This window comes from Bos mutus, chromosome 1 (assembly GCF_027580195.1).
Source record: "Bos mutus isolate GX-2022 chromosome 1, NWIPB_WYAK_1.1, whole genome shotgun sequence".
Lineage (NCBI taxonomy): Eukaryota > Metazoa > Chordata > Mammalia > Artiodactyla > Bovidae > Bos > Bos mutus.
The window spans coordinates 125,557,844-125,572,885 of NC_091617.1; the positions used below are offsets into that span (position 1 = coordinate 125,557,844).

A 15,042-nucleotide genomic window follows, 5' to 3' on the forward strand; every position below is an offset into this window, starting at 1 on the left:
AATGCAGGAGACACAGCTTCGACCCCTGGTCTGGGAAGATCCCACATGCTGTGGAGGAACTAAGCCCATGCAGCACAACTATTAAGCCTGAGCTCTAGAGCCTGGGAACCTCGACTACTGAAGCCCGTGCCCCCTAGGGCCCCTGAAGTGAGTGAAAGATCACTCAGTCGTGTCCAACTCTGCCACCCCACAGACGGTAGCCTGCCAGGCTCCTCTGTCCATGGAAATCTCCAGGCTAGAAAACTGGAGTGGGTAGCCATTTCCTTCTCCAGGGGATCTTCCCAAGCCAGGGATTGAATCCAGGTCTCCCACACTGCAGACAGATTCTTCACTGTCTGAGCCACCGGGGAAGCCCTGTGATCCACAACGAAAGAAGCCACCGCAATGAGAAGTCCACGCACTGCAACTAGAGTAGACCCTGCTCGCTGCTACTAGAGAAAAGACTGCACAGCAGTGAAGACACAGCACAGCCAAAAATAAATATAAATTAAAAAAAATAAATCAGTAAACTTTCAGTAAAGCAAATGACCCTTCATGATGTTGGTTGGTCTCATCCAATTAATTGAAGGCCTTAAGAGCAAAGACTGAGCATTCCCAAAGAAGAATTATCCTTAAAACTGCAAGGTAGGAAAACCGCCTGAGTTTCCAGCCTACGTGTCATCAGACTTAGACTCAAATTGTAACATCAACTCTTATCTGAAGTTCTAGACTTTCAGCCTGCCCTAAAGAGTTCCAGGGCAGGCCTCAGAAGCATGTGAGCCAGTTCCTTAAAATATGTCTCAATCTCTATCCTGTTAGTTCTCTAACAGAACTCCGGCCAGACTCCATGACCTTTTTTTTTTTTTTTTACAACATGGGGATTAACATAGTAGATGACTCACCAAATGGTCAAGACTGGTGAAAGCAGCCCTGGGACCATTTGGAACAAATTAGTACTATTAGGCAGGAACAGGGTTTCTGGAAGAGGAAATAGCAACCCATGTAAGTATTCTTGCTTGGAAAATCCCATGAACAGAGGAGCCTGGTGGGCTACAGTCCATGGGTTGCAATGGGTCGGACTCGACTGAGTGACTAAGCTTTCTCCTTTCTAGACAAGAACAGGGTACAAAGACAAAACCCAACCCATACTCTTCCAGGTGCTTGTTCCAAGTTTCAAGTAATATGGCCAAAGACCCCAATTTGGTCAAATGGGCTGAAAGCAAGTGGGTTAACATGACAAGTTGGTTAAAAGAACTGTTCGGTTCAAAATGAGTATCTTTTGCTTTTTAATAGATACACCACTCTACACTGTTAAAACTTTTTCACCAAGAGCATATATCCATATTACTTTCATAATTTTACAAAAAGATATTGAATATGTTCAGGCACTGGGTTTTTTGTAGTGTTGGTGGAAAAGTAGCTGAAGAAGACATGAACACTTCCTCACTGTTCACAGATAAGGAACTGGGAGCTGGACTGCCACATGGGAATCCCCCTGGGTTCCAGGCTGGTGACCAGAGCTGCAGGAAACTCGAACTTTCCACAGGCCTCCTTCCTGCCCCATGCGTGGAAGAGCCCACGCCCTTAAAGCCCGAGTGAAAGGTAAAGGACCCCCCGAGGGACTTTCAGACTCCTGAAAAAGCAGTCATTGGCGGTGGAGGTTGATGGTAATAACAGCCACCCAGCGCCTTGTCCCTTTTGCCCCACCAGAGGGCTGGGGAAGTTCTAGAGCGTTATTTCATTTAGCAAACCTGACCAGGTTTTCTGGGGAGATAAGTCCTGGAGAGGAACTTTCAGTTTATGAATAAATACCTTCGGCCGAATTTTTAATTTCTTTTCAGTTTACTATTTTTCTTAATAGATTCATAATATGTAACCAGTTAAAAGAAATGCGGGCACGGTCGCAGGGCGCTTAGAGTTAGGAGGGAAATCATTAAAATTACCGGCCAAGGTAACTTTGAGAGAGGCTAGTGTTTGGAAAACGGGGCGGAGCCGGGTGGCCCGGACTCCAGGGACCCACCACCTTCCCGCTCACCTCCACCCTCCACGCTCGGGCACCGGGCCCGCGGGCTATCCTGCAAAGAGTCTTTGCGCAGCCGTGACGTCACTGCGTCGGGGCGGGGCCCGCGGCAGGGGCGGGGTCTGTGCCAGATCTCGCGGAGGGGCGGGCCGGGGGCGGCGGCCGGGCGGGGCGCACTCCGCCACTGAGGTGCGGGAGTTTAGAGCGCGTCCGCTCTGCTGGCGGCTACGGGAGAGAGGCGTGCGGGTCGGGATGTCAGAACAGCCTACGGTCCCGGAGCAGAGCGCGTCGGACTCGCGGCGCGCAGGCTTCGTGCTGGGGGTGGACGTAGGCAGCTCGATGATTCGCTGCCACGTCTATGACCGCGCGGCACGAATCTGCGGCTCCAGCGCGCAGAAGGTGACCGGGGAGCGGGCGTCGGGGCAGCGGGTCTAGGTCGCGCAGGGCACCCGGGATCTGGTCGCTGGGGGGCGAGAGGGCTGGACCGCCTATCTGGCCTGGACGCGGCCACCTGCGGCACCGCGGGCCCTCGGTCCTGAGCGGCGCGCCTGGACCGGCCAGATCCCTGCATTCTCTCCCCGGGCCAGCCTGAAACCTGCGCGCTCTTTCGGTCCTGGCTGAAGACATTAGGGGCTCGGATTGTGACCTCCGATCACTCACTCGCTTCCGCTCACCTGAGGATTCGGCTCTCTGGCCTAACCTGGGTGGGACTGCGGTGAGTGGCAGGGCAGGGCAGGGCAGGGCTGGCTACGCGTATCCAGCCAGAGAGGGTGCTTTTTGATTTGCTTGGTTTTTCCTGCACTTCCTAGATAGACCTCCAACCTTGTCTTTATTTACATTTGAGATTTTTAAGACTTAATGGAATTTAACTTTATGTTTGTCATTCAGTTGTCATCATGAACTGCTTCTCAAAGTGCAGAGCAACTGATTTCCAGGAATATAAGTATTGCACAAGTTTGGGGTTTTTTTTGAAATTTTATTTTATTTATTTTTTTTAATTTTATTTTATTTTTAAACTTTACATAATTGTATTAGTTTTGCCAAATATCAAAATGAATCCGACACAGGTATACATGTGTTCCCCATCCTGAACCCTCCTCCCTCCTCCCTCCCAATACCATCCCTCTGGGTCGTCCCAGTGCACTAGCCCCAAGCATCCAGTATCGATTGCACAAGTTTTGAAGGCTGTGTTGTCATTACCTTTCTCCTTTCCATCTTTGTTCATGAAAATGTCTTTTTCTGGTTTGAGAAACCTCCCAAGTCATTAGTTGTTACTAGTAAGGCAACTAACAGATTGGTATTCGTCTGATCTTGTTTCCATGAAGTGTTGATTTCTTATAGTTGCCAGCAAACAAAAAATAATGGGAATTCCATATGACGTTTTTATTTACTCTTCTTTCCAATACCAACATCTTAAAAAAAAAAAAAAAAGTTTATTTGGCTGTGCCAAGTCTTGCAGCATGCAGTATCTAGTTCCCCAACCAGGCCCCTAGCATTGGGAGCGTGGACTCTTAACCACTGGCCCACCGGGGAAGACCCTCAGCATATTTGTGTTAGTAATTTCACAGGTACGGAAGCTGTTAGTTACCTAATCCATTCCCAGCAACACTGGACTCCCTCATTTGCTTGGTTCCTACACCTCTTCCCATCCACTTAGAAGTGTTTTTCAGCCGCAGGGGTTGCCCAGGAGCAGGTCCAGCCAAAAGAGTGCTTTGAGCATTTTTTTTTTTTGGTTTGAGGACTTCCTCATTCTGGTTTTAGGACCCGAATAGAGACCTGCTCACCTGTGCATGAACACTGCCCACCTCTCCACCACATATCCGACCCCTAACCCCACCTGAAAGGAGAGATGAAAGGTGGATTTTCTCCTTCAGCGACTATGTACTGCTTATCTCTTTATGTCTTTATCAGAAAACAAAGATACTTTTCACAGTCTCCCTTATAATTCTAGACACAAAGTACTTTTGTTTTAAGCAGTGATTTTTTTTTAAAGGAGTTAAAGTGTTTAGAACCAAAGGGATGCAAAAATTGTAAGAAGATAACAGATTTCATAGTTGCTATATAATTTGGGAGAAACCATTATTATTTTTTTTTTTTAATGAGGTAAGAGTCTCAAAGATGAATCAAGATTGCTGTTAAGTAGCAGGAGACTAGAATGGTTTGCCCAGACTCAAAACTGGTGAAGGTGTCTGGAAAGGTATGTAAGTAAATAAAAATACAAAAATTCCTTGCCCTTCGAGGATGAAGTATTGTATCTTAAATTAAGGAGTAAGTAGAAAGCAATGCCTCTCAAACTGATAGGAGTTTGCACCAGTGCTTCTGAAAGCGTGGTTCACAGTCTGCGGAGGTTGAAAGAGAGAAACTAAGATTTAGAAATTTGTGTAGCAGTTTGGCAAAGTCATTTTATATTTGTTGACTGTAGTAATAAAACATTTGGGATTTTACTTTGTATGTTATTTTTTCCCTATAAAGTTGTTTTAATTATGTCTTTGAAATTGTTGGTCTACAATGAATTAGAAATCAGAAAAAAACCCAACAGCAACTGGTCCTTTGCTTCTTGATTCCTTTGGCAAAAATGGTCTTCTTGGCCTACGTTGCTTCTTCAGTTCAGTTGCTCAGTCGTGTCCAACTCTTTGCACCCAATGGACTGCTGCACACCAGGATTCTCCATCCATCACACACTCCGGGAGCTTGCTCAAACTCATATCCGTTGAGTCAGTAAGGCCATCCAACCATCTCATCCTCTGCCGTCCCCTTCTCCTCCTGCTTTCAATCTTTCCTAGCATCAAGGTCTTTTCCAGTGAGTCAGTTCTTCATATCAGGTGGCTGGAGGTATTGGAGTTTCAGCTTCAGCATCAGTCCTTCCAATGAATATTCAGGACTGATTTCCTGTAGGATTGACTGGTTTGATCTCCGTGCAGTCCAAGGGACTCTCAAGAGTCTTCTCCAACACCACAGTTCAAAAGCATCAATTCTTCAGCGCTCAGTTTTCTTTATGGTCCAACTCTCACATCCATATATGACCACTGGAAAAACCATAGCTTTGACTAGACGGACCTTTGTCGGCAAAGTAATATCTCTGCTTTTTAATATGCTGTCAAGGTTGATGATAGCTTTTCTTCTGAGGAGCAAGCATCTTTTTATTTCATGGCTACAGTCATCATCTGCAGTGATTTTGAAACCCAAGAGAAGAAAGTCTGTCACTGTTTCCATTGTTTCCCCATCTCTTTGCCATGAAGTGATGGGACCAGATGCCATGATCTTAGTTTTTTGAATGTTGAGTTTTAAGCCAGCTTTTTCACTCTCCTCTCTCAATTTCATCTATAGGCTCTTTAGTTCCTTTTCACTTTCTGCCATAAGGGTGGTGTCACCTGTGTGTCTGAGGTTATTGATATTTCTCCTGGCAATCTTGATTCCAGCTTGTGCTTCCTCCAGCCCAGCGTTTCTCATGATGTACTCTGCATATAAGTTAAATAAGCAGGGTGACAGTATACAGCCTTGATGTACTCCTTTCCCAATTTGGAACCAGTCTCTTGTTCCATGCCTGGTCCTAACTGTTGCTTCTTGACCTGCATACAGATTTTTATTGAGGCAGGTCAGGTGGTCTGGTATTCCCATCTCTTTCAGAATTTTCCACAGTTTGTTGTGACCCACACAGTCAAAGGCTTTGGTGTAGTCAGTAAAGCAAAAGTAGGTTTTTTTCTGGAATTCTCTTGCTTTTTCTATGATCCAACAGATGTTGGCAATTTGATCTCTGGTTCCTCAGCCTTTTCTAAATCTAGCTTCTTAGCACCTAGTTTATTATTTCTTGGGTACAGAATAAATAATTGAATTACATTTAGTCATATTAGGAAAATATTAGGAAATCAGTTTCCTTCATGGGACTCTATGGATTAGACACAGAACTTATATTTGTTTTCTCAAAAGGAAATCACACCTCTGCTAAGTTATGTTGGAAAGAATATATAATAGAAACACACACTTAGCATAAGATTTGATTGGTACTGCCAGTACTATTTGGAGAAGGCGATGGCACCCCACTCCAGTACTCTTGCCTGGAAAATTCCATGGATGGAGGAGCCGGGTAGGCTGCAGTCCGTGGGGTCACTCAGAGTCGGACACGACTGAGTGACTTCACTTTCATTTTTCACCTTCATGCATTGGAGAACGAAATGGCAACCCACTCCAGTATTCTTGCCTGGAGAATCCCAGGGACGGGGGAGCCTGGTGGGCTGCTGTCTATGGGGTCGCACAGAGTCGGACACGACTGAAGCAACTTAGCAACAGTAGCAGCAGCCAGTACTATTGCCTGGAAAATCCCATGGACAGAGGAGCCTGGAAGGCTGCAGTCCATGGGATTTCGAAGAGTCCAACATGACTGAGCGACTTCACTTTCACTTTTTACTTTCATGCATTGGAGAAGGAAATGGCAACCCACTCCAGTGTTCTTGCCTGGAGAATCCCAGGGACAGAGCCTGGTGGGCTGCAGTATATGGGGTCGCACAGAGTCAGACATGACTGAAGTGACTTAGTAGCAGCAGCAGCCAAATAAGTAGCTTGAGAAAGAAAAACTGAAGAGATCACTCTTTAGAGATATGAACAAAATAGGCTTTATTGGTATTTTCATTAACATGGAAATCCCAAACAGGAACTTTTACTTGAGAAGGCTAGTACTGAGGCCTCTCAGAAGATTTTAATTTTACCTCTTACGGTATTCATTTTTTAATAGCAGAGACCCACATTTGTAGCCTTTTTCTATAAGTTGTATTTTTTCTTTCTTTTTTAATATTTATTTTTATTTATTCATTTGACTGTACTGTTCTTAACTGCAGCACAGAGGATCCTCAATCTTCCTTGCAATATTCGGGATTTTTTTTTTTTTTTAAGTTGCAGCATGTGAACTCTTAGTTGCATGCAGCGTGTGGGATCTAGTTCCCTGACCTAAGATCGAACCTGGGCCCCCTGCATTGGGAGCACAGAGTCTTAGCTGCTGGATCACTAGGGAAGTCCCAATAAGTTAAAAAAATCTTTCTGTGAACTCTTAAATATTGGTGTTATATATGAGAGTAGTGTTCAGAGCTTTGGAAATCCTACATGTGAATGTTTGCTATTTTTAGTTTATCAAAGCGAAGAAAGTTCATCATGTTCCCCATTGGAACATCATGCCATTGTGAGAAAATAATAACATTTTGGTTGGAAGAACAGGACAGAAAGACCACTCCAAAGAAAACTGGACTTGCCAATACTGTGTTCCCTCTGTACATTCTTGAAAAGAACTGGTTGTTGTCTTTTGTTTTTAATCAACACATTTTCTTCTTAGCTTTGATTATATTCTTGATCTTGTATTTCAGTTCGATCTTCTAAACTGTTGTGACGTATTTGGTGATGGTGAGCTGTCTGGGTTGGTGAAGTGGGGGGACGTGACCCTGGAGTGCCACTGCCAAGTCCAAGTTGTTGACTTGACACAATGATGGCCATATTGAGTTTTTTGGGATGCGGAAGTATTTATTGCAGTTGAGTCGTTACATACAGTGTGTGGTCATGAAAGTTTTGCATGGAAAGAAGAGAAATGTTATTGATAGAAGGGGAATTGTTGTTCAGTCACTAAGTCATGTCCGACTCTTTGCGACTTCATGGACTGCAGCGTGCCAGTCTTCCCTGTCTTTCACTATTTCCCGGAGTTGGCTCAAATTCATGTCCATTAAGTCAGTGATACCATCCAACCATCTCATCCTCTGTCGTCGCCTTCTCCTTCTGTCCTCAGTCTTTCCCAGCATCAGGGTCTTTTCCAGTGAGTTGGCTCTTTGCATCAGATGGCCAAAGTACTGGAGCATCAGCTTCAGCATCAGTCCTTCTAATGAATATTCAGGGTTGATTTCCTTTAGGATTGACTTACCACCTGGGGAGTCCCTACAGAAGGGGAATAGATTTTGTTAAATCTGTTTATTTCCAGTGGGCTCACTGGGGAATAATACTGATTGATTGGCAATATAGATTCTTTTTTCGTGTCATCTCTGTGTCACCCTCATGCTCCCCACATTGTCAGTGTTTTCTCCCAGTTCCTTTTTTTGTTTATTTTGACCTTTTCTTATGTGTTAGAGGTTTTCCTTAAATGATGATCTTTGGTTGGTTATCCATTCATATTTTCAGTACCATGTCTTACTTTTCTCAGCTATATCTAGTATTTGCAAGTAAAGAATGCCTCTGGTTCAGCTCCTCCAGAGAGTAAATCTCGTACTTTCTGCTGTGTTAGGGAGGGGCAGTGTGGATCTGACTGCACAAGGAGTGTGAGGGTCCTTATAAAGAGTGAATCCCTCTGTTCAGCAGCATCTGGCATCCCAGTCTTCTGAGGTATCTCTAATTTTCAGAGTTCTACCTGAGATTCTGCCAGGGGTTGAACAGAGATGTATAATCTGAGTGGGTAGTGAGGTGTGCAGTTGTCTCCTCCATTCTTAGCCGTGTACCACCTACCCACTCACTGAGAGTGTTCAAGACAATTATTAAAACCTGGTCTGAGCTTCCTAGCTCTCTTCTTGTCTTTCTGCATAAACCTTTTTTCATGGTTTTAGTTTAATGGCAGTCTTGAGAGAAATTGGAAATAAAACACTTATGTTCAAGCCATTGTTTTAACCTGAAGCCAAAGATTCTTTTTTATCTTATTTTTTAAATTAGCAGAGTAAGATGAGACTTATTTGGTGAACAGCTTCTGTGAGTTTTAGTACATGTTGGAAGTAACCAAAAAACCCTTGTACAAGCCATTTATAGTCACTTTCCTCCCACACCTAATCTCTGAAAACCACTGATCTGTTTTGTATGACTATGGGTTTTTTTTTTTTTTTCTGTCCTTCTGAAAATATCTTGTAAGTGGAAAAATATAGTAAGTAACCTATGAAGACTGACTTTTTTTCAGCGTAATGCCTTTGAGATTCATATATATTGTGTGTATCAGTAATTCATTCCTTTTTATTTCTGAGCAGTAATCCATTATATGAATATACCACATTCATTCACCTGTTGAAGTATATTTGCATTGTTTTCAGTTTCTGGTGATCTTGAATAGAACAGCTGTAAACATTTGTGTACAGATTTTAATGTGAGTATAAGTTTTCATTTCTCTGGGATAAATACCTAGGAGTGGGATTGTTGTATCACATGGTAAGTGAATATTTAACTTAACAAGAAATTGCCAAACTTTTCCAGAGTGATTCTTATCATTTTGCATTCCCACCAGCAATGTCTGTGAATTCTGTTTTTCATCAACACTTGATATTGTTAGTATTTATTTATTATATTTGTTAGCAAGTAGTGTTATCTTGCTGTGGTTTTGATTGCATTTACCTAATGATGTTGAATATTTCCATGTGCATATTTTCTATCCATATGTACTCTTTGATAAAGTGCTAGTTCAAGTTTTTTGGCCATTTTTTAATTGAATTGTTTTCTAACTGTTGTTGTTTTTTTTTTTTTAATATATTCTGGATATAAATCCTGTGTTGATTTTCAGATATTTTCAACTAGTCTGTACTTGGCTTTTTCATTTTCTTAACAATTTCTTTGGCAGAGCACACATTTTTAATTCTGATGAAGCTCACTTTATCAATTTTTCTTGTTTTATTAATCATACTTTTGGTGTCATGTCTAAGAACTCTTCACCTAATCCCAAGTCACAAAGATTTTTTGCTGTGATTTCCTATAAGCATTTTACAGTTTTACATTTACATCTGGGATCCATTTTGAGTTAGTTTTTTGTGTAAGAAGTGAGGTTTTTTAAGAATGAGGTTAATTTTTTTTTGCATATGGATGTCTATTCCAACTCTGTTGAAAAAGCTATTTTTCTCCATTGAATTGCCTTGTATATTTGTCAGAAATCAACTAGCCATATTCGTGTGGGTCTACTTCTGGATTCTCTTGTGCTCTGTGATTTATTTGTCTGTTTTTATAATTACACTATTTTGATTACTATGGCTTTAGAGTAAGTCTTCAAATTGTGTAGTGTGATTCCTCCAATTTTATTCTTTTTCAGTATTGTTTTGGCTTTTTTAGTCTTTTATCTTTCCATGTAAAGTTTAGAATGATCGTATCTATATCTATTAAAAATCCTAGGATTTTGATATGGAATTGTAGATGAAAGTTTTTTGCACTCTAAAAATGTCGAGCCACTTCTTCAGGCCTGGCCTTTGTTCTGATGAGAAGTCCACAGTCATTTGAATTATTATTCTGTGTATTTATTCTGGCTGGTTGCTTTCAGTTTTGTTTTGTTTTGCTTTCAGTTCTTAGCATTTGAATTATGTTGGACCTGGCTGTGAACTGCTTTGGACTTATCCTGGTAGGGATTTTCTAAGCTTCCTGAATATATAGATTTTAAATCTTTTACTGGGCTTGGGAATTCTTAGCACTATTACTTCCCTTAAGTAATTTGTTTAGGCACTGAAGTCTTTAATTTCTTCTTTAGGGCCTCTGCTGACATCAATATTAGACCATTTTCTCTGTCCCACAGATCCCTGAGGTTTTCTTCTTCTTTTTTTTTTTCTGTTGTTCAGATTAGAGAATTTCTATTGATCTGTCTTTAAGCTTATTGACTTTCTTCTGTTATCTCCATTCTACCATGGAGCTGATCCAGTATGTGTTTCAATCATTTTCTTTTTCTAATTAATTTTTTCCAATTTTATTAAGGTAAGTTGACAAAAGTTGTATGTATTTAAGGTGTGCAAATTGATCTTTTGGCATACATATATATTGTTAATGAAATAACATAATTAATGTTAATTAAACCACTCTTCATCTCACAAGGTTATCATTTGTATCTCTGTGTGTGTGTGTTGAGAACACTTAACTAATCTCTTAGCAAATTTTGAGTGTATAATACATTAACTCTAGTTACCATACTGCACATTAAGTCCCTAGACCTTATTCATCTTATAACTGAAAGTGTGTATCCTTTGACCAGCATCTCTCCATTTCCCCCACTTAATTATTGTATTTTAAATTTTGAAATGGTAAGATTTTTGTTTTTCCTTATGTTTTTTATTTCTTTGCTAAAACTTTCTACATTCCTATTTGTTTCAAAAGAATTCACCCTTACTTCTTGGAGCATTTTTATAATAGTTGCTTTAAAATCTTTGTCAAAATTATCTGTTATGTTGATACTGGTATCTATTATCTTTTGCTATATGAGCTGAAATTTTTCTGATTCTTAATGTACCTTGTAGTTTTGGATTGTATCCTGGACATTTCAAATATCATGTTATAAACCTCTGAAGTCTTGTATAAGGCCTATGACAAATGTTGATATTTTTCTTTAATAGGCAGGTAATGCAGCTGTGTTCAGGCTACACAGTCTGACCAGCCTTCCTTGGATTTTGATTTCAATGTTAATTCTGTTTTTAAGATCTTGGAAGTGCTATTTAGATCTGTCCTGTGTAGTATGTGCCACCTAGAGTTCAGTCTGGGACCTGGGAGTGCTCAGTTACATCTGAGTTTGCGACCCCATGGATTGTAGACCGCCAGGCTCGTCTGTCCATGGGATTCTCCAAGCAAGAATACTGGAGTGGGTTGTCATCTTCCCCACCCAGGGATTAAACCCATATCTCTTGTGTCTCCTGCATTGGCAGGCAAATTCTTTACCAGCTGCACCATCTAGGAAGCCTCAGGACCTGGGCAGTGATCTGTTTTTGTTTTGTTTTTTTTAAAGTTCTGCTTTTAGCATCTTTGCTATGCTGTCTAGGAGGGCTTCCTTGGTAGCTCAGTGGTAAAGAATCTGCCTTCCAATGCAGGAGACGCAGGTTTGAACACTGGGTTGGGAAGATCCTGGAGAAATAAATGACAACCCACTCCAGTGTTCCTGCCTGGGAAATCCCATGGACAGAGGAGCCTGGCCGGCTACAGTCCACATGTGCTAAGTTGCTTCAGTCCTCTCTGACTCTTGCAACCCTATGGACTGTAGCCGGCCAGGCTCCCCTGTCCATGGGATTTCCCAGGCAGGAACACTGGGGTGGGTTGCCATTTCCTCCTCTGGGGATCTTCCCGATGCAGGGATTGAACCTGCATCTCTTTTTTTTTTCTTCTTCTTTTTTTTTTTTTCTTATACCCACTCCAGTATTCTGGCCTGGATGAACCTGCATCTCTTAAGTCTCCTGCATTGACAGGCAGGTTCTTTACCCCTAGCGCCACTTGGGAAGCCCGGGACTTCAAGCCCATGGGGTTGCAAAAGAATTGGACACTTAGTGACTAAACAACAAAATGCTGTCTAGGAGTGTGTTCATACATGTGCAGCTTCCAGGAGAGCCTGGGAGTTCATCCACATCTTTCTGGAATAGCTTTCCCAAGCTCTTCCCTCTCTGAGATCTTCCTGGGACTTTCTGGTTCCCTGAGCCTCCTCATTTGGTTCCTCTTACCTGAAGCTGGACCTTTCACTATCCCATTCTGCAGGGCACTTCCTATGCCCACATCCAAGGCTAGGCATCAGAAGGACACAAAGAGGAAAAAGCCATAGGGGGATCACTTTACCCTGGTGGGTCTCCAGCACCTGTTCTGAGAGAGGAAGTTTTACCTCCCTCAGTATTTGGGGTGCTTGTGGATACTGCTGTAGCTGCCACTGTGAGATAGCCAGCATATAAAAGGATGGAGATGGTGGATAAAAAAGAAAAGTGAGAGATTTGTTCTGTTCCTCTCTGAGTGTTAACAAATGTTCTCCTGGCTTTTCCAGTACACCTTGGTACCTGCTTCTGGGTTTTCAGGCTGCCTTGAGTCTAGGCCAGGTGATACCAGAAGAAAAATGGGAAACTCACTACCACTTTGGTGGTATTCTAATTCTTATCTTCTTTCCCTGTCTCAGTTCAGTTCAGTTCAGTCGCTCAGTCGTGTCCGACTCTTTGTGACCCCATGAATTGCAGCACGCCAGGCCTCCCTGTCCATCACCAACTCCCGGAGTTCACTCAGACTCACGTCCATGGAGTCAGTGATGCCATCCAGCCATCTCATCCTCCGTCGTCCCCTTCTCCTCCTGCCCCCAATCCCTCCTAGCATCAGGGTCTTTTCCAATGAGTCAGCTCTTCGCATGAGGTGGCTAAAGTACTGGAGTTTCAGCTTTAGCATCATTCCTTCAAGGAAACCCCAGGACTGATCTCCTTCAGAATGGACTGGTTGGATCTCCTTGCAGTCCAAGGGACTCTCAAGAGTCTTCTCCAACACTACAATTCAGAAGCATCAATTCTTCGGTGCTCAGCCTTCTTCACAGTCCAACTCTCACATCCATACATGACCACAGGAAAAACCATAGCCTTGACTAGACGGGCCTTTGTTGGCAAAGTAATGTCTCTGCTTTTGAATATGCTGTCTAGGTTGGTCATAACTTTCCTTCCAAGGAGTAAGTGTCTTTTAATTTCATGGCTGCAGTCACCATCTGCAGTGATTTTGGAGCCCAGAAAAATAAAGTCTGACACTGTTTCCACTGTTTCCACATCTATTTCCCATGAAGTGATGGGACCAGATGCCATGATCTTCATTTTCTGAATGTTGAACTTTAAGCCAACTTTTTCTCTCTCCACTTTCACTTTCATCAAGAGGCTTTTGAGTTCCTCTTCACTTTCTGCCATAAGGGTGGTGTCATCTGCATATCTGAGGTTATTGATATTTCTCCCGGCAATCTTGATTCCAGCTTGTGCTTCTTCCAGCCCAGCGTTTCTCATGATGTACTCTGCATAGAAGTTAAATAAGCAGGGTGACAGCATACAGCCTTGATGTACTCCTTTTCCTATTTGGAACCAGTCTGTTGTTCCATGTCCAGTTCTAACTGTTGCTTCCTGACCTGCATATAGGTTGCTCAAAAGGCATGTCAGCTGGTCTGGTATGCCACCATATACGTTTTGGAGGTTACAAATAGCTTCTCCATGCATCCTGTCCAGGTGTTTTTTTTTTCTTTTTAAAGTTTGACATTTTTTTAAATTACAGAAATAATGGATTTTCATTGTAGAAAGCCTGGGAAATAAAGATAAAATCTTCTGTAAATTTCATGAACTGAATAAAACTGCTATTTTGGTGTATCATCCTTTTTTATTTCATATTTTTTCCATCTTAACATTAGATAATAAATAAAATCTTGTTTTTAATTATTTTAACTGGTGCCCTTAAGGCCTATATGCTATTGACTTGTTCTGATTTGTTTTTACTGAATTTTCTCTTTTCCTTAATAGGTAGAAAGTCTTTATCCTCAGCCTGGCTGGGTTGAAATTGATCCTGATGTTCTCTGGCTTCAGTTTGTTGCTGTAATAAAGGAATCTGTCAAAGGTAATTGGATTTATGAAAGTAGAGATGGTAACATGTATTTTGTATATAATAAGAATTTTGTGGGTTTCCTGAATTATACATACAATATTTTATTGGAGTCACAGGTTCCCAGTAGTTTGGGGAGGAAGGACATTTGTGGTTTGTAGTGAACCCACTTTGTCAAGGGAGGGTAGCAGCAACTCTCTCCTCTGCTTCAAGTCTTTTTGAGCTGCAGTATTAAAGGCTCACCTTACTATTTATTCCAGGTTGTAGCCAGTGCCCATTCCATTTCCTGTTTTGTACAAATACCAGAGGGTTGTAAACAAAGTTTCAAAGCTCAGTTCCTGCTCTCAGGAGTTTACAGCTGCCTTATCTTTATTGTAAAATAATTTTTTTTTTTTTTTTTTCTGTTCGACCTCTTAGGGCAAGTGTTCTCTTGGCTGCAGCCAGGGTCTGGAATCTTAGCTCTTTAAGAACAGTCTCAGTACAGCCTTCTTTAAGAACATGACGAAAGAGGACTTGTAATTTCAAAAAGGTCTTTCACTTCATTTCTCTGACTGAATTGCTTCTCCTAACTTTTCTGGTTTGAAATATTTCAAAACCTATTTTTAAAAAGTTGGAAGAATACCTGTGTGCTTTCTCCTAGACTCAAATTAGCTGCCCGAGGGGAGAGTTGGTTATGATTTAATAACCTGTCATCTTTAAATACTTAAGCATTATCTCCAAAGATAAGGAGTATTCTCATACGTAAACATCACACAGAAAATTTAACATTAACC

General features: G+C 41.8%; 1 protein-coding gene across 2 annotated transcripts in view; it reads left to right on the forward strand.

Moving 5' to 3' along the window:
* Positions 1-2,175: 2,175 nt before the first annotated feature.
* Positions 2,176-15,042, forward strand: part of GK5 (glycerol kinase 5) — an 81,239-nt gene continuing 68,372 nt past the window's right edge. The window contains exons 1-2 of one of the 2 annotated variants that reach the window (XM_005888765.2): positions 2,176-2,398; positions 14,191-14,284. In XM_005888765.2, the coding sequence (XP_005888827.2) occupies positions 2,252-2,398; positions 14,191-14,284 (241 nt within the window). In that variant the 5' untranslated portion in view covers positions 2,176-2,251. The other variant, XM_070375034.1, reaches the window with a different exon arrangement.